General features: G+C 48.8%; 1 protein-coding gene and 1 pseudogene across 4 annotated transcripts; both read left to right on the top strand.

Moving 5' to 3' along the window:
* Positions 1 to 25,762, top strand: LOC102919532 (paired immunoglobulin-like type 2 receptor alpha). 3 transcript variants are annotated; one of them, XM_076561300.1, is made up of 8 exons: positions 1 to 129; positions 638 to 2,046; positions 13,653 to 14,039; positions 19,866 to 20,066; positions 22,234 to 22,264; positions 24,582 to 24,619; positions 24,835 to 24,866; positions 25,398 to 25,762. In XM_076561300.1, exons 2-8 carry the CDS (start codon positions 1,959 to 1,961, stop codon positions 25,521 to 25,523), a joined length of 903 nt encoding a protein of 300 aa, XP_076417415.1. In that variant the 5' UTR covers positions 1 to 129; positions 638 to 1,958; the 3' UTR covers positions 25,524 to 25,762. The 3 variants fall into 3 exon arrangements, with proteins under 3 accessions (XP_076417415.1, XP_076417414.1, XP_076417416.1); XM_076561299.1 differs by lacking the exon at positions 1 to 129 and having other exon boundaries at positions 571 to 2,046; XM_076561301.1 differs by lacking the exons at positions 1 to 129; positions 638 to 2,046 and adding an exon at positions 13,066 to 13,339.
* On the top strand, positions 2,233 to 8,102 carry LOC143270625 (paired immunoglobulin-like type 2 receptor beta; annotated as a pseudogene). Its single transcript, XR_013047849.1, has 4 exons — positions 2,233 to 2,240; positions 2,335 to 2,750; positions 5,956 to 6,145; positions 7,805 to 8,102. The product of XR_013047849.1 is annotated as a paired immunoglobulin-like type 2 receptor beta (transcript).

Raw genomic sequence — 25,762 nt, 5'->3', positions numbered from 1 at the left:
TGTAACCAAGATCCTAACCTCACTGTTGGAACTCCCAGCCATCTGTCTCCCTTCCTGTCACAGTTTGACTACAGCACTGCGTGTTCCTTTTCTCTAGGACAATATATGGACCCCAAGGAAAATCCCAAGGTAAGCCACTCAGACTCAGGCCTGAGGGAAGTTAAAGGGATGTTGAAGAAGGAGGCAGAAGGGTGGAGGCTGCAGGTATGGACAGGACACTCAAGCTGCAGCTGCTGCAGGTGTGAGTAGGACACTCAGGCTGCAGCTGCTGCAGGTGTGGGCAGGACACTCAGGCTGCAGCTGCTGCAGGTGTGGGCAGGACATTCAGGCTGCAGCTACTGCAGGTATGGTCCGGACATCAGGCTGCAGATGCTGCATGTGTGGTCCGGACACTCAGGCTGCAGCTGCTGCAGGTGTGGGCAGGACACTCAGGCTGCAGCTGTTGCAGGTGTGGGCAGGACACTCAGTCTGCAGCTGCTGCAGGTGTGGGCAGGACACTCAGGCTGCAGCTGTTGCAGGTGTGGGTAGGACACTCAGGCTGCAGCTGTTGCAGGTGTGGGCAGGACACTCAGGCTGCAGCTGCTGCTTTATGGTGGCCACAGCTGCACTGCTGCCATCCAACCTCTTGTCCCCGCAGGATAACAACATCGTGTACGCCTCCATTGCCCGCTCAAGCCCAGCTTCCCCAGGAACACCACCCTGCCAGCCCGTCCATGGGAACCCCCAGGAAGAGACTGTGTACTCCATCGTAAAGGCCAAATGAGTGGGTCTGGGTGAAGATCTCAGAGTCGCCTGTGCTTCTAGTAGGAAGACTCCCAGCTTCCACTGATACCCGCAGCCAGAGACAAAATCTCATGGGTCACTGATACCCATGGCCACAGACAGAAATCCACGTGTCAGGGCGTTTGAGCTCAGAGAAATTGAGAAATTCCCAGTTCCCTTTTCTAACTTCCTAGACTTTTCTCACAAATAAAACAAACAGAATTTGCCTAAATGAATCTATTTAAGAGTCACTCTTGTGACCCCTAACTTCTGGCCCTCTAAGATCCCCTCCTCTATCACTTTTTTCTAGCTGCCCAAGGCAGGGGATGCCCTAAATGTACACCCACATCTGGAAGGTAATAACCAGCACACAGTGACTGGTTCCCATGGACCACCACACTGGACATCAGCAGCAACCCTAGATAGATGGTGTGAGACAGGGAACTAAACACCAGATGGTCACAATGCTTTCCTAAGGCCATGTTGCCCCCAGGAAGTAGGAGAGTCAGGACTCACAGAGATGCTTTTCTGAAGGTTCCCCCAGGCCTGGTCCTGCTGTTGTCCCCATCCTCCTACACCCTTCAGAGAATGCAGGGTGCCACAGGGACATGAAAATTAGTACAGAAGAGGACAAAGAGCAGATGGTGGTGGGGACACTGAGCTAGGGCTGGGACTTAATGTGTTTCCTCATCACCTCCATCCTCCCTGTGTCTGAAGTGAGCAGAAACTGACCACTTCTGTGCCTGAGGTTATTAGACTGACAGACAGACAACCAGTATGGTGGGAGACACAATGAGAAATAGATGAGGAGGGGGAGGGCAGGAGTGGAGGAAATCTGGAGGTGAGGAAACAGTGATAACAGGGAAATGGACAAGAGTGGATAAGACAGGAGGTCAAGATGTAAGAGAGGAGAGCCTGGCATGGTGAGGTCAATTCTATATTTTCCTGTCAAATTTGGTTCTGGGCTTAAGGGCACAGCCATCCTGTCATTGACCATAGGGCAGATCTTTTGCAATGAGGGAAGGAAGATGGCAGAATGATGAAGGAAGTTTCTGGTCACAAGGAGGTGGAGATGGGGACGACCTGCCCCACTCTGTCCTCCACATGAGAAGACTTGGGGATTGTGTGCCCCGTTACCCCGATTCTTCCTGACTCCTGAGCACCCCAGGGTCCCTGCACAGGGCTCCTCTCCTGTGATGGCTCTGCTGGTCTCACTTCCTGGAGGGAATCAGGCCATGGCTTGGATCCTGCTTCTGCTGATGTCAGCTGCTTGTCTGCAAGCTGGTGAGTGGTGGGGACCTTGTTAGCAGGGACTCTGCCTTAACCACAGGAGGGGCCAGTGGGGCTGGGAAGAGCAGGCTGTCATGTGGACAGGGGTCTGCTAGAGGAGCCAGACAGTGCTCTGTGCCCCAAGAGAGCTCATCCTCAGAGTGAGTCCAGCCCAACACATCCTTGTCTGTCCTGTCCTGTATGGAACAGTGGGACACAGGGACAGTCCTGCCCTGTGTCTCACACCTGCCTGTTGATGGTGGCTCAACCAAAGGTCTGAGTTGTCCTTTCCATCCCCTGCAGAGACTTCAGATTCTCCCCATCCTTCCCAGGTCACTCAGTAGGACCCAACAGAGAAGGACTCTTCAATGTTATTCAGCCAACAAACCTCTCTGGTGTCCAGGGCGGCTCCATCGAGATCCCCTTCTCCTTCTCCTTCCCCTGGGAGTTGGCAGAGGATCCACAGATGAGGATTCTCTGGAGATGGAAGCACTTCCATGGGGAATTTATCTACAACTCTACCCCACTTTTCATACGTGAGCATTTCAAGAACCGGCTCATCTTGAAGTGGACACAGCCTCAGACATCCGGAGTCCTCAGAATCCTGAACTTGAAGAAGAAGGACCAGACAAAGTACTTTTGCTGATTTCAACTGAACTCAAAACGAGGCCTGGAGAGTTTGCAGTCAATTGTAGGGACCCAGCTGACCATCACCCATGGTGAGCCACCCTGGCTCTGTCTTTGGTGCCTCTGGCTTCCTTTTCCCCTAGATGTCACCTCAGTCTCCACGACTCTGAGCTTTCTTTCATATTCCTTTTCTTTGGCTCTGCCCAGGCCTCTGCAAACAGGATTTTTACCTTGTATTTGTGACAAGTCTTTGCTGCCCTTCTGACCTTGTCTGTCATTGTCTGCTAAGATGGAACCCTAACCCTCTTTAGGATTCAGCCTGAGCCCCCTCAAGTCAGTTCACCCCTACCTGTCCCAAACTAACACTGCAGGCCAGGCCACTTCTCCAGGACTTCAACTGAGTGACTTCTCCAGGAAGTAACTGACTCACTTGGTACTGGGGCAGGGCTCCCCTGAGTCCCTATATGGAGCATCTCCACACAGCTCCAACCTACACCCAGAACAACCAGCAGGTGCCCGCGGGATGATCTTGGAGTCATCTAGTCCAAGTGTAAACTGCCACCTGTAGCTAAAGATTTCTCCAAATCTGCCTAGCCCATAGGCTGGTCAAATCTCTCTCACCTGCCAGTCCCATAGTAGCTCAGACCAAACCAAGTAAACACACAGAGACTTATATTACTTACAAACTGTATGGCCACAGTAGGCTTCTTGTTATCTAGTTCTTATATCTTAAATTAACCCATTTCTATTGGTTTATAAGTTGCCATGTGGCTCCTGGCTTGCTGGTACCGTACATCTCACTTGTCATGGCGGAGGCTGGCAGCATCTATCTGCCTCAGCCTTCCTGTTCCCAGAATTCTCCTCTCTCCTTGTCCTGCCTATACTTCCTGCCTGACTACTGGCCAATCAGCATTTTATTTATACAGAGTGATATCCACAGCAGCCACTTGTCACTACAGTCACCCATTTTCCCTCGTAGCTCCCCAGCACACATCCCTTACCTGTCTCTACCCACTCCCCTATCTCCTCTCCATTCCCAACCCCCCCTTTTTCCTTACATTCTCACACTCGCCTAACCCACACAAGCTCCAAGGGGCTTAGGAAATAATGTCCCCATTTTCTAGATATTGCTTCTCTGTCTCTTGTCCTTGCCTCTCCTCTGCTGCAGAAATAATTGCATTCCCACGCAGGGGGAGCACTGAGGTCCAGCCTGGTCACTCTGTGACTGTTACCCCTGTGCCCTTCCCATGGCCCTGCAGCAGCTGGGAGACTCTGTTTGCTTAGTTGTTGATCACAGTCTTGCTCTGTGGCTTTTTTTAAAAATTTTTGTATATTTTTATATTTATATTTGGTGTTTTGTTTTTTATATGACAGGGTCTCACCATTTAGCCCTGGTTGATTTGGAACTAACACATATCTACCTGCCTCTATCTCCCAAGTGCTGCTTAGAGGCCTGTGCCACCACATCCAGCTGTAGCTCTTGACTGGACTAAGCCACCCTGTGAGAGGACGCCCACAGCACAGTTCTCTGTGCAGTCTCTATGGCCGCCATGTTGACCTGATGTAATGTCAACCAGCGGCTGCTAGTGCTGAGGGAAGGGAGAGAAAGGAGCTGTTTCATGGGTCTTGAGCAGTGGTTCTCAACCTTCCTAATGCAGAGACCCTTTAGTACAGTTCCTCATGTTGTGGTGACCATGGCACACCATAAAATTATTTTCATTGCTACTTCATAACTGTGATGTTGCTACTATTATGAATCACACTGTAAATGTCTGATATGCAGGATGTCTTATATTCTACCACTGTGGGGGTAGTGAACCACAGCTCGGGAATTGTTGTTTTAGTGAATGCAAATAGGTAAATGGTGTGCAATTTAACCTTAGTAATGTTTGTAGAGTGGATGGATGTGCTCCACCCTGCACTGAGCTGTACATTTATGGCCAAAATTAAGTATTTTTTGTTGTACATTTTCTGTATTCTCTCTATGTGTGAACATGTGGGTCTGTTTATTCAGGTGTGTTGGTTGAGGGACATGTGTGTGAATGTGTTTCATGATGTGCATGTGGAGGCTAGAAAACAACTTCAGGTGTCCTTCCTTTATTTTGAGACAGGGTCTCTCACTAGCTTCAAATTTGCCATGTAGACAAGGCTGGCTGGCCAGTGAGTCTCATTCACACGCCTGTCTCCACCTCCTCAGTACTGGGATCACAGCTCACTCAGTTCTGGTTGGTGTGGAGCTCTATACACAGACAAGGCTGGTTTGAACTTGCAAAGATCTCCTGCCTCGGCTACAGGGCTAAGATTAAAGGCAAATTCATGCCGTTCTTCATATGACTACTAAGGTTCAAACTCAGGATCTAAGGCAACAAGCAGCCAACACTCTAAGGACTGAGACATATCCTCATGTTACCTATATATATGACAAAAACAACAGTGTTCCCATGGCCTAAATACCTGTGCCCAGATGACCATCTGAGAACACAGCTCCAGGACAGGTAGAGAATGAACATTTGAGCTTGCTCTCCTGGAGTCTCAGCCTTCAGCATGTGTTCCCCTCTGTGAACTTCTCACAGCTGTTCCCATCCCACATCCCACAGAGGAGATGAGGTGTGACACTCATACCTGTCCCTCCCTTGTAACACGAATTTTAAAAGGTCTAATTAACAACAACAACAACAACAAAAAATCCAACACAAAACAAACCAAAAAAACAGCCGGGAGGTATTCGCGCACACCTTTAATCCCAGCACTTGGAAGGCAGAGGCAGGCGGATCTCTGTGAGTTCGAGGCCAGGCTGATCTACAGAGCAAGATCCAGGAAAGGCACAAAGCTACACAGAGAAACCCTGTTTTAGAAAAAAAAATCCAAAACAACAACAGAGCCAGGTACTGGGGTGAAAGCTGAAATTTCAGAAAAACAGAAAAAGTCACAACCAAGCTTACCTTACCAACTCCTCAGCCTCCAGACCGAGACTTCCTGTTGACTCACTCCTTATATGGCCATTTCTGTGCCCTGCCATCTTACTTCCTACTGCTGGGATTAAAGGAATGTGCCATCGCTCCTGGCTCTGTTTAAATATGGTCTTGAACTCACAAAGATCTAGACAGATCTCTGCTTCCTGAGTGATGGGATTAAGGGTGTGTGCCACCACTGTCTGGCCTCTATGTCTAATCTCTTGGCTGGCTCTGTCCTATGATCCCCAGATGAATTTATTAGGATACACAATATATTGGGGTACACAATATATCACCACACTCCCTCATCCAGGGGATCTGCTCACTCCTCATCTCTCCCCAGGCATCAGCACCACCATGCAGAGCCCCTCCATCGTCACCTCTGCAGTCACCACAGCTGGCCTGGAGGACACAGAGGGCCAGAGGAATCCTTCACTTGTGAACCTGGGAGCCACAGTCGGGGTGGTGGTGGCCACAGCTGTGCTCATAACCCCCGTCTGTGTGTTGATGGTCTTCCTCTGGTTGAAGCCAAGGTAAGTGGTCCAGGACAGCCCTCACCTGAGCTTCCCCTCTTTGTTTTCTCAGCTGTGGACATGGAGAAGGACGAGCTTGTGCAGGACAGAGTCCAGAGAACAGAAGGACAGAAAGGAAGCTGAACTCACCCAGGACTGAATCTGCACCTCCTTCCTTAGAATCCCAGCTGGAAATCAGAGGAGCAAGTGCAGATGAACACAGAGCCTGTGCTAGGGGATTGAAGGAGCATGCATGTGCCTCTGGGGTAACTGCTCATTTGAATAGAGCTATTTGAGTTGAGAATATGGTGAAAGATCTGTAGCCTAAAAACAGAACAGTGCTGAGAAGTTACACAACAGCCAGGACATAGCTCAGTGGGTAAAGTGCTCACCCAGGAACACAGGACTATGGGTTCCATCCCCAGGACCCACTTAAATGCTGGCCATGTTGGCAGACACGAGGACAGCAGAGTGAGTAGGATCCTTGATTCTGACTGAGCTGCCAGCCTTGCTAAATCTGTGAGAAGCCAATGACAGACCTGTCTCAAAAACAGCTCCTTCAGGACAATACCCAAGGTCCTCCTGCCTGTACAAGGCTTTCCTGAGGGAATCATCTCTCTAGATCCCTTGCATCCCTCTCATAACAAATTTCTCCAAGTATCCCCTCTAACATCCATACATGTGTGCACACATGCCAATGTACATACTGATGAAAAATAAATTAAAAAATATGGAAATACTAAGATATGTAAGGATATTTGCATACAGAAAATTTTTTTGCATGAGGTAAAATTTTATACATTAAGCCCTTACAATGCAAAACACTTGAATTATCAATGCAATCTGAATTCAAATCCCAATTGAATTTTGTAAAAGTAAATGAATCATCTTCTAAAATTAACAAGGATTCTAAGAAACAGCATGGGGACACAGTAGGGGACACCCTCATCCAGGTATTGGGAATGACAGAGAGGAGAATCAAGAGTTCAAGGTCATCTGCAGATACACAGAAAGTTGCAGGTCAACCTGGGCTCATTGAGACCTTGTGCTCACACAACACAAGAGCCAAGTGTGGCCTGTGTTCAGAGCAGATCTAAAGCCATGGTGACTAGAAGACTGCAGGACAGGAGCAGAGATGAGCAGAGAGTGGAGTGTAACAGAGAGCAGAAATAAAGTTTGAAGATGTGGCCCCTGGTCTTCAGAAGGGCTCAGCCCTCCAATAGGTAAGAGGAGCATCTGAGAGCTGGAGAGCAGCAGCCTGAGAGGCAGCAGAAGTCTGACTGGGATTCCAACCCTGAGACTGAATCTGCAGGGTGGCAGCAGCCTGCACTCACAGGGAGAGCTAGAGACCAAAGGGAGACAAAAGGGAGGCGTGGTGAGTGCAGAGCAGGGAAAGCAGGGAGGAGACATGGGTTCAAGGCAGGGGAAGGAAGCAGAGGGAGAAGGACATGGACAAGGGACAAAGGACCAGGAGAGCTGTCCTCTGATTGGCTGTGCTGTGCAGAAGGACAGCTGAGGACTGTCCTCAGGTCCTGGTGACTCTCAGAGCTGTCCCTGAATGTCTGCTGCAGAGCTGTTTGCTGCCCTGGGCCCCTGATGTTGTCTGAACACAGAGAAGAGCTGAGAGGCATATGGAGGATCAGCATGGCTGCCACACTGACACTGTTTCTTCTCCTACAGGCCAGCAGACTAAAGATGAACCCCAGCCAGGGGAGAGCCTGTCATCCCAAGGAACAGCTGAGGGGCTGTGTGGGGAAGTTTGTTATGAGAGGCATGCAGGGGAGCAGAGAGATGATTCAGTCAGAAAAGCCTTGCACATAGGCAGGAGGACCTGAGCTTCAACTGGAGACCCACATTATAAGCCAGTGGGGTGCCAGGAATTGTAATCTCCTTGCTGAACAAGTAAGACTCGTTCATAAACATGGGACTGGCTGTCCAGATACTCCAGCCAAATTGGTGAGTTCCAAGCCAATGAGAAGCTATAACATTAAAAAAACAAACAAACAAAAAAATGTAGCTTGCCAAAGAGGATAAATCATGCTAATAACATTTTCTAAATTTTTTAAAAATATTTTGTTCATTTTGCATACAAGCCACAGATCCCCCTCTAATCCCTCTTCCTCCTCCCCCCACCCCACCTAATCCCCTCCTCCAAAAGAGTAAGTTCTCCCATGAGGTGACAGCAAAGCCTGGTACATTCAGTTGAGACAGGACCAAGCCCCTCCCCCATATCTCAAGGGTGAGCAAGGTGTCCAACCATAGTAATCAGATCCAGAAAGCCAGTTCATGCACTAAGAATATAACCTAATCACACTGCAAAAGGCCCCTCAAACAGACCTGGCTACACAATTGTCTCCTGTACTCAGAGGGTCTATTCTGGTCCCATGCAGGTTCCACAGCTGTCAATCTAAATTTTGTGAGTTCCTATGAACAAAATTTGTGTGAGCCACCAAAATAGCTTAGTGGAAAAAGGAACCTGCTGCCTAGCCCAATAACCTGGATTTGATTTCTAGGGACTGAAATGGTACAAGAAGAAAATTGTCCTCTCCCTCTCAGGGTCACCCATAGGCACTGCTGAGACTTATGTTCTTCCCCAGCTAACAGACTCCAGGGGCCAGGATCTCTCACCAGGGAGGTCACTTTACATCATGTGGTTGTCACACATGGCATCTCCCTGCTTCCCTGCCTCCTGCCTGGAATCAGGGAGCATGGCTGCAGGCTTGTGTGTGAAACATCCTGTCCTTGGACAAGTACAAGAAGAGAACCCCCACTTCTGCCATGTGGGCTCTGATTTCCTCCCATCAGAACACATGTCAATTTGTCTGTCTCTGGTCCTGAGAGCCCTACTGTGCTGTTTCCTGTGTCTATTCAATCAATAACACTTTCTAATAAATATCTTACTCCCAGCAATCCATCTCAGTGTCTCTCTTGACCCCCCATGTGAGACCTCTTAGAGAGTGATGTAATTGTGTCCATGACAGGGGACACAGAGAGAGGCAGGGACCATGGTCCACACACAGAACCCAGGTTCCTCTCTCCCTATGTCCCTGGACACTGACATCTCAGTCAGAGTCCCAATGCCACCAAGCTCCTACTCAGGTGACAGACCATGGCTTGATTGGATCCCATGTTGGGCTTCCTTTCCTCACAGGCCCATCTAATCTAAGATGGTGGAATATGCCTGTAATCCCAACCATGGACAGGTAGTGATGGGAAGATCATGAATTGGAGACTCTCATTAGCACCCATTGAGCCTGAGGCCAGCCTGGGCTACATGAGACCTTGTCTTGAAATAAACAGACAACAAGGTCAACCGAAGCTCTAAACAGTACAGAGAGGTCAGGGAGGCAGGTCATCCATTTCTTCACTTTCAGATGGAGACAGAGAACTTGAAGATGTCACCATTTTTCTATTTGGATTCAGTTGGACTAATTTGTGACCATAAGTAGTTTTAGGGATTGTTTTGTTGTTGTTGTTGCTGTATTTTGGTATTTGGGTTTTTTTATGCAACATATATAATGTTGAAGAAGGAACTGTGTGTGTCTCAGTTTCTGAGACCTCCACTCAATGATTTGTGAGTTTCTGTTCCTGGCCTTGGGCATCAGCAGAAGCTGGGAGATTTCATACCAGTGGGAGATTTCATACCAGAGAAGTAGGAGACTGAGATGATCACCCAGCCTCACTCACTGGGTCTTTAGGACACAGTATAGAGTCTCTTCTTGAGGTTCCCCTGGGTAGGGGTGCAGGGAGGTGCTCATGCTGAGGTTGGCAGCACATGAGGGAGATGAAGATGATGATGTCATCCTAGGGAGAAAGAAGAGGTCAGATGGGGGTGGGGCAACTGTGCTAATGTAAAGTCTCAGGTGCAGCCTGAGTGTCCTGTCTACATACACCACCAGCCGCCATCCTTCCACCCTCTCTAGCATCTCCTCCACTCTCCTCAGGACCCAGTCTGGACATAAGACACTGAGATTCCGTCTAGGGTCTGTATGTTGTCCCTGGGGGAAAGAAATCAAGGAGTGGGAGGATAGGTGGTATGACAGGAAAGGCGGACAGATGGACAGATTTTCATCGAGGTTATCTGCTGGGTCATTACCCACAAAGCTTGTACTGTGTGTTATTTGAGGGAAGTTACTGGAATTGGATGGTTTAGACAGAAATAGGAAGTGTTAAGCCTGTTCTCTGCCATTACTGTTATGGGAAAACATAACTAGGTATTTAAAATCAGAGTCTGGATTCTGGGGACACTATCAGGAACTGGAGTCTGAAGAGTGACATAACCATGCCTGGGAGGCCATGTTTACTCAAGATGAGGACTGGGTAAATGTGTGATGGCAGATCAACTGTGAAAGGTGCCTTGTGTGATTTGTACGGTTCTTTGTGCAAGTGCATGTGTTTGCAAATAATGTGTGCTCATGTAAGTGGAAGCCAGAGGACAACCTCAGGCATTGCTAATCAGGATACGATCCACCTCTGTTTTTTAATTTTTTTGTAGGTTTTTGTTTGATTGATTGATTTTGGAGTTTTTGTTTGTTTTATTTAGTTTTTAGATAAGAGGTCACTACATAGCACTGCTGGCCTGGAATTGAACATATAGACCAGAATATATTCAAACTCACAGAGATTCACTAGCCTCTCCCTCTGCCTCCTAAATGCTAGAAATAAAGACATGCACCATCATGCCCAGCCTACCTTTGGTTTTAATAGTTTAAATTACATTTACTTATTTATTCTGTGGGGGCAGGACACACACATGCTAATGTGTGCAGCTGCCAGGACCTAACACTGCAGTCTGACACACCCATGGTCACGTGTACAGAAGCCCCATGTGTGCACACCACAGCCCCAGGCTGCTCTTCCACAGAAAGTGCCCCTCCCCTCTGAAAGCATCATGGCTGCAGGGCCCAGTCACTGCTACTGCAAAAATGGAGTTGTCGTTGCAGGAGACTGATTACAGCATCCTGGACAGAAATCATCCCACAGCAGGGTCCCTATGGGGGTTCCACTGAGTCCAGGACTTGAAACTAGAACACAGCCCATGACTTGGGACTAAGGATCCAGCAGGTGGCAGCAGTGAGGCTGAGCACAGGGAGCAGCTGGGATCTCACAGAACCCACTAGGGCCTGTTGTGTAAAAACGCTGGGGTCAACACCTGACCCACGGCAGCCACATCAGGTCAGCCCTTCCTGCAGAGACACAGCAATCCAGTGACCTTTTTCACAGACCCCAGAGAGTAAGGCAAGGGCAAATGAAGCCTGGAGGTGAGTGGTCAAGACCAGGAGAGCCCCCTCTAAGGCCTCCCTGTGGATAAAGACAAGGTTCTTTTGGTAGAGAGCTTACCTGCACAGATCCCTGGGTTCTATCTCCAAGAGGAGATAAAGGGGCACAAAGGGGAACACATGTCCCCCAGTATTTGGGAGGGCAGAAAGAAGGATCCATAGAAGTTCAAGGTTATCTTTGGCTACATAAGAAGTTCAAGGCCCAGCCTGAGATATATGAGACCCTATTCAATAACAGCGGTGTGTGTGATGGTTTCTGGTAGGTACAATAGACCCATTCCCTCTCCTTACTAACCATATCAAGCAAACTCATCCCAAAGGTTCTGTGACTCTGCATCTCCAAGGGCAGGGTGGATGGATAAAGAAGTTTGTCCATGTACTGCTGGGAGTGAGGCCATGAGTGTTTGAGCCTGGCTCAAACACATGTCAGAGGACCCTGGGGACTGTGAGGAAGGCAGAGACAGCAGATGTGACAGAGGCCGGCTGCATAGTCACCTGCAGGGAAGCATGGAGAAGGCAATCAGTGCAGGAATCTAAGGAAATGGGAAGTCGCCTCTGCACATGTCACTCAGAAATGATGCCTCTTCCTCTGGAACAATCTTGTCTTCAAGGGAACAGATGGAACCATGTCATGAGGAAGGGTAGGATGACCCTCCTACAGAACCAGCCCTGTGGCCACCACAGCCTCTGCCCCCACCTCACACACCTCCACCCCAGTCACAGGTCATCTGTGTCCACTCTCAGAGTCATCTCAGAGGATATGTCATGAGTGAGACGTTACTGCTCTGAACCTTCTTTGTCCACTTCATCCAAAGAAGATTCTAGAACAGCCACAGCTAGAGGGAGTCACTCAAGTGCTTTGTGGGAACAGTCTCCTGGGACCCAACAGCAGATCCCTGGTCTTTGAGGAGAGCTCAAAGGCTGCACGGAGCAGGCAGGCTGAAGTCTATGTGGAGTGGAGGACTACAAGTCCTTGATGGGACGAAGTCAAGTCAACCTGCCACGTGGCAGACATGTGCCGTGTGCCAGGGTTTCTCTGATCCTTGGCATCCTCTTCTGAAGTGTGTGAAGGTTGGTAGGATGTAGAAAGTCTCCTTCAGAAACTGGAGCAGCTTTGGAGTCACTGTCTAGGGGAGGGAGACGATCACCCAGGAAGCCCAGGGTAGTTACAGATTCGGCAGCAGTGAGCAGGCCAGGGTGAGAGTCTCCACTGGGCCTTGGTTCTGCCGGGTGCTGTGACGAGTCCCTGAAGGACAAGAAGAGGACAAAGAGCAGATGGTGGTGGGGACACCTAGCTAGGGCTGGGGACGGAATGTGTTTCCTCATCACCTCCATTCTCGCTGTGTCTGAAGTGAGCAGAAACTGACCAATTCTGTGCCTGAGGTTATTAGAGAGACAGACAGACAGACAACCAGTATGATGGGAGGAGACACAATGAGAAACAGATGAGGAGTGGAGTACAGGAGTGGAGGAAATGTGGAGGTGAGGAAACAGTGATTACAGGCCACATGGGAAATGGGCAAGACTGGATAAGACAGGAGGTCAAGATGGAAGAGAGGAGAGTCTGGCACGATGAGGTCAGTTCTGTATCTTCCTGTCAATAATGAGGGCTGGGCTCAAGGGCACAGATATCCTGTCAGTGACCACAGGGCAGATCTTCTGCAGAATAGGAAAGAAGAAGTCAGAATCATGAAGGAAGTTGCTGGTCACAAGAAGGTGGACATGGGGAGGTCCTGCCCCACTCTGTCCTCCACATGAGAAGACTCAGGAATTGTCTGTCTCTTTACCCTGATTCTTCCTGACTTCTGAGCACCCCAGGGTCCCTGCACAGGGCTCCTCTCCTTCCTGAGGGCTCTGCTGGTCTCACTTCCTGGAGGGAATCAGGCCATGGCTTGGATCCTGCTTCTGCTGATGTCAGCTGCATGGCTGCAAGCTGGTGAGTGGTGGGGACCTTGTTAGCAGGGACTCTGCCCTAACCACAGGAGGGGCCAGTGGGGCTGGGAAGAGCAGGCTGTCATGTGGACAGGGGTCTGCTAGAGGAGCCAGCCAGTGCTCTTTGCTCCAAGAGAGAGCTCATCCTCAGTGTGGGTCCAGTCCAACCTTTCCTTGTCTGTCCTGTCCTGTATGGGACAATGGGTCATAAGGACTGTCCTGTCCTGTGTCCCACACCTGACTATGGATGATGGCTCAGTCAGCTAGGGTTGCCCTCTCCATCCTGGGCAATAACTTCAGATCCCCATCCTTTTCAGGTAACTCAGCAGGATCCAACAGATTAAATGCCTTTGGGGTCAACCAACCAGCAAACCTCTCTGGTGTCCAGGGTGGCTCCATCGAGATCCCCTTCTCCTTCTACTTCCCCTGGGAGTTGGCAGAGGATCCGCAGATGAGGATTTTCTGGAGATGGAAGAACTTCCATGGTGAATTTATCTACAACTCAACCCCACCTTTCATTCGTGAGCATTTCAAGAACCGGCTCATCCTGAACTGGACACAGCCTCAGACATCCGGAGTTCTCAGAATCCTGGACTTGAAGGAGAAGGACCAGACAGTGTACTTCTGCCGAGTTTTTCTGAACACAAGAGAAGGCATTAAGTTCTGGCAGTCAATTAATGGGACCAACCTCACCATCAACCATGGTGAGCACATCCCAGGTCAGGCCCTGGTGGCCCTGGCTTCCTTGTACCACAGATGTCATTAGAGATCCTACACTTCTGGTCCTTCCCACAGACTCCTCTCATGTGTTCTGTCCCCTCCCCAGAGCTCTGACAACTCCACCTTTCCTCTTCTCCACAACCATCCCCAAGCCTTAGCTGCTCTCTCTGAGCTGCCCCTCATTGCCCTCAGATCCACCCCACCCCCAGTCAGCTCTTCCCAGATGGCCCAGTCTCCTGCTCCTTTCTCCAAACTGACTACCGCCCTGCCCACCCCACCCTCGTTGACACAAATCCACGTGGATCTGGCTTCTCCAGGACTGAGCAGCCTTCACCTGGTCCTGTGTCAGGGTCTCCGTTAGATCTAGACTTTACACCATATCTCGTGCCTTCCACAGTAGGTGCCTTCTGGTCCCAGATACCCCTCCTCCTCTGTCCCCTAACTTCACCAGTCTCTAAGACATACCTCACCTCTCCCTGACCCAGTCCCCCCGCCCCCCGCTTCCTCATTCCCCTCTTCCCCTTCTCCTTCCCCTTCCCCCATCTTTCCCACACAGACCCTCATGTTCTCACCATGATCAGGTTCTCTGGTCATTTCTCCTCCTCCATGGCAGCTTCCGCACAGAGTGCACACAGGCCCAACCTACTCACTGTGTGGGCATTACCCCAGCTGCCTGGCATCACTGCTGGACACACTCAGGGAGACACAGAGACCAGAAGAATTCCACCCCTGCCCAAAGTATGCTGGTGAGGAACAGGCTCTGTAAGGAACCCTTTACCTCCAAACATCTCTCATCCAGTAGACACATGGACTCTGATCGAGTTCACACTATTGCTTACGTCCCTTCTCTCTTGATTTTGTGGGATGTTTGGGGCCAGGCTGATGGGCTGTGAAGCCCATTGATCCTCTTGTCTCCATCTCCCACGGTGTTGTGGTTACAGGTGCTCACGTGGTCTGTCTTACAAATAAGGTGTATGATATCTGAGGAAGGAACACCCAAGGTTAACCTCTGACACACACACAAACACACACACATTCATGCACCATTGTGTGTGTGCACAAAACTTTAATAAAAAATACATTAAATATATATATATAATTATTAGTCAAATAATAATCATCATAAATTGTATCACCAATTCTCAGCAGTGCCAGGGATAAGCGGGTTTTTCTCTTCCAGGTTAGAACAACTTACCTCCCCCTTCCCCTCCACCCCCCTGCCCCTGGCAAACCAGTCCTCATCTTAACCCCTGTGCTAGTTCAGGATAAACTCCACAGCCAGAACTGACAGACACCTTACATCTGCATTTCCTGTGTCTCCTACAAGTTTCCCTAAATGGCTTCTCTTCTTCCAGCCTCCTCCCTCTTCCTCCTTTCCTAATGTCTCCAGCCTTTGAGATATCTATTAGGTACTTGAAGAACAATCAGTTTAAGGCAGCCATGCCTTTCTCTGCTTCAGGCAGACACAACATGTTTTTTTTCTTGTCTCCAGGGCCACGTGCACACTAGACAAGGGCTCTGTCATTGACTAACACCTCACTCCACTATGAGTTTTTCCATCAGTATTTTTTCCATCAGCATTTTAAAAATTAATTCATTAACTGAATATTCCTGCCCATTGTATTTAAAATATTAAAATTAATGATAAAAAGACATTTTCCTTTTTTTCCCATTTCTTCAAGACAGAGTCTCATGTGTCCATGTTATTCTCAAATTGCTATATAACCTAAGATGGCCTTGAACTCTTTCCCCAGAGAAGGGACCAAAATGGCGTTTCACCACTCCTGTGTCTTCTGCTTGAGATGGACTCAGGACCTCGTGCACCCTAGGCAAGCACTCCACCAAATGAACGCATAAACAGACCTCAAAAGAAATGTTTTATCTGAGCAAAATATCCTCATTTAGGGCAAAGATATCACACCCAGAGGAAATATGTGCAACAAGTATTGAAAAGAACCCTGCGGTTGGCTTATTAATTCTTTTTCCATAATTTCATTTTTGTAGCCAATTCAATAGTAGTCTCCTTTGCAATTTTCTCTTTCATGTCTAAGCAAAAGACTCCTAGTGATAGATCTCTCTCCCTCTCTGTCTCTGTCTCTCTGTCTCTCTCTCTTTCATTGGGGAGGGGATCTTTCTCCGCCTGGAACTCACCAAGTGGTCTAGGCCAGCTGGCAGTGGGCCCCAGGATCTGCCTATTTTCCCCTGTAGTGCTGGATTACAAGTGCATGGCAACACACACAGGTCCCTGGGGATGCAACTCAGGACTTTGTGATCCAGAGGTGAACTAGTTCAAGTTTCTATTGTGAAAAAAAACACCATGACCAAAGAACTTGGGAAGGAAAAGCTTTATTTGGCTTACACATCCCAATCACATTCCATTTTTAAGGGAAGTTGGGGCAGGAATTCCAGGCAGGAACTTGAAAGCAGGAACTGAGGCAGAAGCCATGGAGGGGTGCTGTTCACTGGCTTGCTTTCCATGGTTTGCTCAGCTTGCTTTGATTATAGCATCCAGGATTGTAGATGTAACCAACCATCTTATTAAATAAGAAACACAGAAACAATCCAAAGAAGAAAGCCAAGAGATCAGAGCTAAGAGCCTTACCCGCCTGCTGCAGCTAGCCTCTTCAGCCAAGAGATCTCTCTGAAAGATACCTACTTCCTGTCTGTTTGTCTTTATATAGACTTTCTGTTCTGCCTTCTCATTGGTTGTAAACCCAACCACATGACTGCCTCATCACTGCATGTATGTACAGCCCTCCAGGTCTTCCATGGTATTGAAATTAAAGGCGAGTGTCTCCAATGCTGGTTGTATTCTTGACCACACAGAGATCTACCTAGCTCTGCCTACCAAGTGCTGGGATTAAAGGCGTGCACCACGAACGCCCAGCTCTGCTATGGCTTGCTATTAGCACTGACCCCCAGGCAACCTTATTTATTAACATACAAATAAAATCACATTTCAATGCAAATAAAATACTCTGCCCAGACATGGTACCACCCACAGTGAGCTGAGCCTCCCACATCAATCACCAATCAGGAAAATGTCCTACAGACGTGCCTACGGGCAATCTGATGGAGGCCTTTTCTCAGTTGAGGTTCCTCTTCCCAGATAACTACAGCTTGTGTCACATTGACAAAATAACTAACCAGGACACAAGGCCGGTACTTGAGGACTGAGGCATCTCCTCAGTTGCTGACCTGTCGTTTCCCCCTCAGGACACACTTTCCTAGTGTCTGACTTTATCCTTGTCAATGGCTGATGAGACTGTTCCCATCTGTGTTAGTATTCTACCACTGTACTTCCAACACCTTTGTTTTTCCTTTGTTCTTTTGGGACATTCTGGGAGAGAAGGTAATATATATGTATACATCTATGTGCACACACACACACACACACACACACACACACACACACACACACAAACACGTTTGCCTACACACCCTGCTAAAATTAGAACAACAAAGGACATTCTTTATTTAAAGAAGTGGGGCTGGAGAGATGGCTCGGGGCTGGAGAGATGGCTCAGAGGTCAAAAGCACTGACTGCTCTTCCAGAGGTCCTGAGTTCAATTCCCAGCAACCACATGGTGCTTCACAACCATCTGTAACAAGATCTGATGCCCTCTTCTGGCCTGCAGTCATACATGCTGTATATATAATAAATAAATAAATCTTTGCCGGGCGGTGGTGGCACACGCCTTTAATCCCAGCACTCAGGAGGCAGAGGCAGGCGGGTCTCTGTGAGTTCGAGGCCAGCCTGGGCTACCAAGTGAGTTCCAGGAAAGGCGCAAAGCTACACAGAGAAAGCCTGTCTCAAAAAACCAAAAAAAAAAAAAAAAAAAAAGAAGAAGGTCTGGAACTGAATAGTGATGGTGGCTGCTCATAGAATGAATGTGCTATAAGCCACTGAACCATATGTTACATAGTTCAAATGATATATTTTATATTATATATATTTATACATTTGAAAATGATTTTTTTTTTCTTTTAGACAGGGTCTCACTATGTAGCTCCAGGTAGCCTAGAACTTGCAATGTATACTAGATGGGCCTTGAACTCACAGAGATCTGCTTGTCTCTGCTTCTTGAATGCTGGGATTAAAGGTGTGTGCCAACTTAAAAAGTGACTTTTTTAAAGTGGGGTGGTGCAACCTGTAATCCCAGCTCTTGGGAGGTGAAGGTAAGGAGATCAGAAGTTTAAGGTCATTAATACACAGCAAGTTCAAGGCTAATTATTACTACATGGTATTCATCTTTAAATGTGTGTGTGTGTGTGTGTGTGTGTGTGTGTGTGTGTGTGTGTGTGTGTGTGTATTAAGAGTGGTTCAGAGCACTGGCTTTGTGACCGTGAGGACCAAAGTTCAAATCCCAGGAAGCTGTGTGTCCCTGCATATCCTATGACACCAGTTCCAAGGAGGTGGAGGCAGGAGGATTGCTGAGTTTGTTGGCCTTCAGCCTAGCTGACACTTGAGCCCCCATTTCACAGAGACCTGCCTCTGAGGAACAGGTGAAGAATGTTGGAAGAGGACACCACATGCCTCTTCTGGCCTCCACATGTATAATCAAGAGCACATCTCTATCCTCTGTGTGTGTGTGTGTGTGTGTGTGTGTGTGTGTATTGTGTGTGTACCTGCCTGTGTATGTGTGTGTGAACACATGTTCATGTGCACATGTATGTGTAGGTGCACATATGTACACTCACAGACACATACTGTACACATACATAAAATTAATGGCAAAAAGATTTTAAGAAATATTTGATTATTTAAATATTTCCTACATTTCTACAATGTATTTTGATCTTATCTACATCAAATAGAGCAGTGTCTTCAGCAATAGGTTCTTACCATCTAGCTATGAAGGGGCCTCCAAGAGCAATGACAGTAGTCTACGTTGTATTGGGGTCTCTGGGCCTTGCTGACCAATAACCCATAGGGAGACAAGCCAGACCTGGTCCAGAGATTTCCATTCAATAACGCAGGTCTTTAGAGCAGCACTGTCCGCACTTGCCGACTACTTCTGTTCTAACAAGAACTGTTGTTAGAAAATGACTGCTTTTGACCTGTGTGACTTAGAGATTGCTCTTTGTAAGGGATGAAATGAGGGTCTGAGGACATTCCTACCAGGAAGCAGAGACTTGTCCTTGCTCACCCAATTCTCAGGCTCAGCACAAGTGTTCCTTTCTTCCTGTGTGAGCTTCTATGAGCTGGACCTCTCCCTGCATCCCACAATAGAGATGTGATACCCATGTGTGTTCTCCATTCAAAAAGGACCCACTTGTTACTTGAGTGCAGGATCAGAACCTGGTCCCCAGCAGCTCTAACAAGCCAGGCTTGATCATCTGTCATCAACAAGACAATGAAAGAGACGGTCACAGTGAAAAGCAGAGGGAAAAGGCTTACTCAGCATGGCCATATTGGGAAAAAGAACAAGGAGGTTCAGTGACAACCCCCCAACTCCATGAGGCTTAGTCTTAAATAGAAGACAAGACATGTGCAGAGCTGAGCAGTCCCAGGTCTGGTGTGGCCCCGCCCCCAGTGAGCCATCCCTGTCTCTGTCCATTCTCTCCTGCAGGTTGATCTGAGGAGTTCTCAGGACTGTGTGAACTCTCTTTCTGGGAGGCCAGTTCTTCCTCTGGCTGTCTCCAGACTTCAGCCTTTTCCTTCTCCAACATGAGACTCCCTGGGTGACCCCAGTTCCCTGGAGTCCATTGCTTCAGTAGTCTTAGGGGCAAGGAGTGCAGCAGAGGCATCCTCAGAGCATCAAGCCTGTCAGGGAAGTTCCATGCTGACCTCCTTTGTCTCCTCCCAGCCCCCAGGACCACCTATTCAAGCCCCACCTCTGCAACTTCTGCACTCACCAGAACTGCACTCACAGCCACAGAAGGGAAGAAGAGCGGGAAGAGTCAGACCCTGGGTCTGGGAACCAGAGTTGGGTTGGCAGTGGCTGCTGCTGTACTCCTGGCTGGGGTTTTGGGGTTGACAGTGTTCCTCAGGTGGAGGAGAAGGAAAGGTAAGTGGTCCAAGACTGCACCCCCATGACACTTCCTGAGTTTTACACAGAACAGTCCACACCAGAGTCCTGGAAGGGGATTGATGAGAGCGCAGTTGTGAATCCTCAGGGCATGGCTGAGTCAGGAAAGTGCTGCCATGCAAGCTGGAGGTTCCATGACCACAATCCATGTAATCCCAGTGCTGAGGAGGTGGAGACAGATGATCCCTGAGGGTGGATGGCTGCTATACTGGCCTAACTGGTGAGCCTCGGGTCCCAGGGAGAGACCTGGTCTTAAAAAGAAGTAAGGTGGTCAGATTTAGAGGAGCAATAGCGAAGGGTGGATTCTTGCTTCCCCAGGGCAGATCCCTGACGGCCTCCTCCTGAGTCCAGAGTCAGGCTCTGGGCTTGAGCTTAGAGTACCTGGGGTCTGTTTGCTGCTGTGGTTTGTTTGGTGACTGCAGCCCTGCACTGCTAACCTCACTGGGATTCTACCTGAAGCCGCTTCCTCAAGTGAGGTTCTGCAGGGCTAAGTCTGTGAACCGCACAGTCCAGTCATGGCTCAGTGGAGAACAGACTGGAGGGGGCCAGGCTGTGTCACTTTGCCACAGTCGGGCTGCACATGGGGATGAATGGCCAGAACCAGGAAAATGTCGAGGAAAAAGTTTTCAGACTTTGTGATTAGCCTGGTGTGGTAGTGCATGTCTGTAACTCCAGTGTGTGGAAGGGGCAGGCAGGAGGATCAGTAGTTCAAAGTCATCCTTGGGTGTGGGAGACTTCAAACAAACACTCAGTGATTAGATGGATGACACGGGGACCAAGGAACAGGAACAAGTCTAAGTGTGTTGAAGAATACTTTGATGAAACCAACAAGCCCATTTAGGGCCTGAATAAGGAAGTCTGTTCAAATTGTGTAATGGTGGGTATTTTCCACTGTGGTGATAAAACATCATGATCAAAAGTAACTTGTGGAAGGAAGTTATTTGTGGAAGGATTTGGCTTGTGGTCCAGAAGGAAGGTTAATAGTGGAGGGCCAGCTGAAGCAGGACACTGAGAAGTCACATCTTCAACACATGCAGAAAACCAGGGAGAAAGCTGGAAGTGAGGTGGAGGCAATAAGTTCTCAAAACGCAACCCAAGTGACACACACCTCTTCTAGAAGGCTGCACCTCCTAAATAGTCCATAACCTCCATAATATGAACAAGATTTCCAATAGGTGAGCCTGTGGTGAAGATTTTTAACTCAAACCTGCACAGGGGTGAGCTGACCCGCTGATTTGGGTTACAGTTGAAGTGCGTATGTGGATCTAACAGAGCTGTCCAAGAAAACAAAGAACAACAAAGAAAGGTGTACTTATAAGTCAGAAGAGAAAACACAGAGAGATGGGTCAGGAGTTAAGAACACTTGCTGCTCTGGCAGAGAACCTGAGTTCTGCTCCAGCACCCACATCAGGCAGTTTACAACCGCCTGTAACTCTGGCTAAAGGCCTGTCTGAAGCCTTCTCCTGAATTCTACAGGCATCTACTCTCATGTGCACATAAACTTAAAATTCTAAAAACAAAACAATAGAAAAACTTTAAAATCTACAGTAGCTAAATAAATAAATGAATAATAGATTTTTCTAAAGAACACGGTAGCCCTCAGAGGGTAAAAGGTGTCAGTGTCCAGGCCTGGGAGCACAAGGTGGAGGTAACTGATGGCCACAAGTTGCCCTCTGACCTCCATACAAACTGTGCCACACCAACTACCATATAATCAATAAGTGGCAAAAAAAAAAAAAAAAAAAAAAAACCAAAAAAAAAAAAACCCCTATGGTCATTAAAACAGCATAGTATGGACCAAGACAAATAGACCAGTAGAGTGAAATACAATCCAGAAAGAGACGGTCTCTAAAGGCAAAAAGGAAGGGTGATGAATGCAGAGTAGATGAGGCAGGTGTGGAGTGAGGGAACTCAAGGTTGGTGAAGGAAGCAGAGGAGACAGGGGTGGACATGGACCTAGCAGAGATCTGGGGAGGTTGCTGTGTAGAACACAGCCCAGCAGAGGGAGCTCAGGCTCCTCTCTGACTGCCTGGGGCAGGTTCTCTGCTCCCCTGTCCTCTGAAGGTGGTCTGAACACAGAGGACAGCTGAGAGGGATGGTGGAGGGTCAGCACTGATGTCACACTGACACTATTTCTTCCCCACAGGACAGAGGACTAAAGCCGAAACCCCAGCCAGGTGAGCGCCATCCGGGTCCTCTGCAAGAGCAGCCAGCGCTCTTAACCACTGAGCCATCTCTCCAGCCCCTTCAAATAACAATTAAAAAAACAAAAAAAAGGAGAAACACACCCCGGGGTCTTCACTAACCACTGACTCATTCTGTCTGCTCCCTCCTTGTCCTCTATGACCTCAGGCTCCTCACGCACCAGATTCACACTGACAAGGAGTTCAGGGTCTCAGGAGTCTCCTTCCCAGAACAACACCCCCTTTAGGCCTCATTCTTCCTCCCTCTCTCCATCCATTTCCTGGGCTGCCCTCTCTGTCTCTGTTTCCTCTCAGCCTTGAACACCCGCCTGGATTCAACAGCTCTCCCATCCTTCCCTTTCTTCTCTCTGTCTTTCTCTATGGTCAGTGAGCCCTGCTGCCCCAGAATCCTTTGTTCCAGATCTTCCACATCTCTTACCCTTTTCTCTTCACCTCCCAACCTCCCCACCCTTCTCTCTTGCCTCTTCTTTTCCTACTGTACATGGCCTGTTCTGAACCATCCTTCTCCAACCCCTTTGTTCAGAGAAAGGTTCTCCTTTAGCCCAGGCTGGCCTCAAACCCACTATGAAGCCAAGATGACATTGAACTTCTGATCTTTTACCTCCATCTCCCACCTGTTGGAAGGACAGGCATCGAACCACACCCGGTTTATGAGGTGCTGGGATGGAATCCAGGTCCTTGTGCAGATAACTCAAGCATCCACAGCCACACTGCATCCCAGCTTCCTCCTTCTCTACTCTCCCTGGGGCTTCTTTGGCCAGATGCCCTTCCTCCAGTCCCATCTCAGGTCCTTTCTTGCTTGAACCCAGTCTAAGCACCTACCCAGGAGATCTGAGACTTTCTTGTCTTCTAGTTTTCCAGGTAGTGAGAGAGAATAGACTTGGTTCTTCTTATTTCTAGTCTCTGTTCCTGTCCAGGGCAAGCCGATTCCTAGAATGACTCCCCTTCAGCTAGTGCTGAGAGACCTCGGCCAGGCCACCTTCCCAATGGCCTCTCATTCTCTTCCAGAGAATGTCTAATTCTGAGGATGGAACTCAGTCATGCTCATCTAGAGTCACTGAGGATGGCAGAGACCACTCAGAGGGGACCAGCTCCTGGTGTGTATGTGTATGTGTGTGTGTGTGTGTGTGTGTGTGTGTGTGTGTGTGTGTGTGTGTGAGTCTGTGTCTGTGTGTGTTTGTGTGACTGTGTTCTCTGGTGCCAATCACTCTTTTAAATAATTATTTTTATTACATTTTGTTTGTGTATATGTGCATACATGTGTATGTGTATGACTGGATATGGCACACATGTGGAGGTCACAGGACAACTTCTGAGAGCTTTCTCTTTCCTTCCAATTGTGAATCCTTGGGTATTTCTCAGGTTGTCAGTATTGATGGTCTGGCCTGACCACTAAGTCATTTCTCCAGATCCCACTTGGGCCTTGGGTTGTTGTTGTTGTTATTGTTTGGGTTTGTTTGGTTTGGTTTGGTTCAGACAGGGTCTGGCACTGATCTGGAACTCACAGTTGGACCAGGTTGGTTGGCCATTGAATACCAGGAGTCCTCTATCTCTACCTCCTGAGCACTGAGATTACAAGCATGCAACACCATGTGTGTGTCGTTACTGTTCCTGTGTGTGTGTGTGCATGTGCAGGTGCACATCCACGTGTGTTCATGTGTGTAGAAGCCAGAGATCAATGGAGTGTCTCTCAGTTACTCTCCATTCTGTTTTGTGTCCTGCATGTTTGTGTGTGTGTGTGTGTGTGTGTGTGTGTGTGTGTGTGAGTGTGTGTGTGTGTGTGCACCTGTGCATGTGTGTGGAATCCAGAGTCTATGTGGTGACTCCCCTCAGGCAGGGTCTCTCACTAACCTGAGTTCATCAGTTGGGCCAGGCTGCCCAGACAATGAGCTCCAGAGATCCTCCTCTCTCCATCCCCAGTCTCCAGGCACATCGTGTCCAGCTTTTTTCACATGGGTTCTTGGGGATCTAAATCTGTGTCTTCGTGTTTGTGAAGTGGGCACTTTGCCAGCTGAACCGTCTCTCCAGCCCTCCACTTTATCTTTTGAGACGGGGTCTGTCCCCGAATCTAGAGCTCTTCTGTTAGTCCGGGCCAGTGAACTCCAGGGATTTATCTACCTGTCTCTGCTTCTCCAGCATCCAGCGTTCTGTGGGTCCTGGGTCTGCAATCAGGACTTCCTGTTTATGTGACACTTACTTACCTAACTGATTCATCTCTGCAGCCCAGCACCTGATGTCTTAACCCTTTCCTGTCGAGATTCTGATATGTTGTCCATTTGTTCCTGTGCAGGGACATCATTGAAAACCCTGAGAATGTTGAACCTGAAGGTAAATTCTGTCAGCTTCCTGTTTCCCCACCTCGCTGCCGTCTTCTCCCAAGACCCCACACTTACATGAGCATCCCTCTGTATTTTCTCCCTTCCCTCCTTCACTCTGTTTCTCCCGTGTAACCAATGTCCTCACCTCACTGTTGGAATTCCCAGCCATCTGTCTCCCTTCCTGTGACAACTTGACTTCAGCACTCCATGTTCTTTTTTCTCTAGGACAATATATGAACCCCAAAGAGAACCCCAAGGTAAGCCACTCAGACTTAGGCCTGAGGGAAGTTAAAAGGATGTTGAAGAAGGAGGCAGAAGGGTGGAGGCTGCAGGTGTGGGCAGGACACTCAGGCTGCAGCTGCTGCAGGTGTGGCAGGACACTCAGGCTGCCGCTGCTGCAGGTGTGGTCAGGACACTCAGGCTGCAGCTGCTGCAGGTATGGCAGGACACTCAGGATGCAGCTGCTGCAGGTGTGGTCAGGACACTCAGGCTGCAGCTGCTGCAGGTATGGCAGGACACTCAGGATGCAGCTGCTGCAGGTGTGGCAGGACTCTCAGGCTGCTGCTGCTGCAGGTGTGGGCAGGACACTCAGGCTGCAGCTGCTGCAGGTGTGGTCAGGACACTCAGGCTGCAGCTGCTGCAGGTGTGGCAGGACACTCAGGCTGCAGCTGCTGCAGGTGTGGCAGGACACTCAGGCTGCTGGAGGTGTGACAGGACACTCAGGCTGCAGCTGCTGCTTTATGGTGGCCACAGCTGCACTGCTGCCATCCAACCTCTTGTCCCCACAGGATAACAACATCGTGTACGCCTCCATTGCCCGCTCAAGCCCAGCCTCCCCAGGAACACCACCCTGCCAGCCCGTCCATGGGAACCCCCAGGAAGAGACTGTGTACTCCATCGTAAAGACCAAATGAGTGGGTCTGGGTGACGATCTCCGAGTCGCCTGTGTTTCTAGTGGGAAGACTCCCAGCTTCCACAGATACCCACAGCCAGAGACAACAACTCATGGATCATTGATACCCATGGCCAGAGACAGAAATCCACACATCAGGGCGTTTGAGCTCAGAGAAAATCAGAAATTCCCAGTTCCCTTTTCTAACTTCCTAAACCTTTCTCACAAAAATAAAACAATCCACAGAATTTGCCTAATGAA

The sequence above is a fragment of the Peromyscus maniculatus genome, chromosome 23, assembly GCF_049852395.1.
Source record: "Peromyscus maniculatus bairdii isolate BWxNUB_F1_BW_parent chromosome 23, HU_Pman_BW_mat_3.1, whole genome shotgun sequence".
Classification (NCBI taxonomy): domain Eukaryota; kingdom Metazoa; phylum Chordata; class Mammalia; order Rodentia; family Cricetidae; genus Peromyscus; species Peromyscus maniculatus.
This window is presented reverse-complemented; position numbering and strand designations above follow the sequence as displayed.

Coding starts and splice junctions, on each gene's coding strand:
- LOC102919532 (XM_076561300.1), top strand. CDS start 1,959: ATGGCTCTGCTGGTCTCACTTCCTGGAGGGAATCAGGCCATGGCTTGG. Junction 2,047..13,652: donor AGCTGCTTGTCTGCAAGCTG/GTGAGTGGTGGG, acceptor CATCCTTTTCAG/GTAACTCAGCAGGATCCAAC. Junction 24,867..25,397: donor ACCCCAAAGAGAACCCCAAG/GTAAGCCACTCA, acceptor TTGTCCCCACAG/GATAACAACATCGTGTACGC.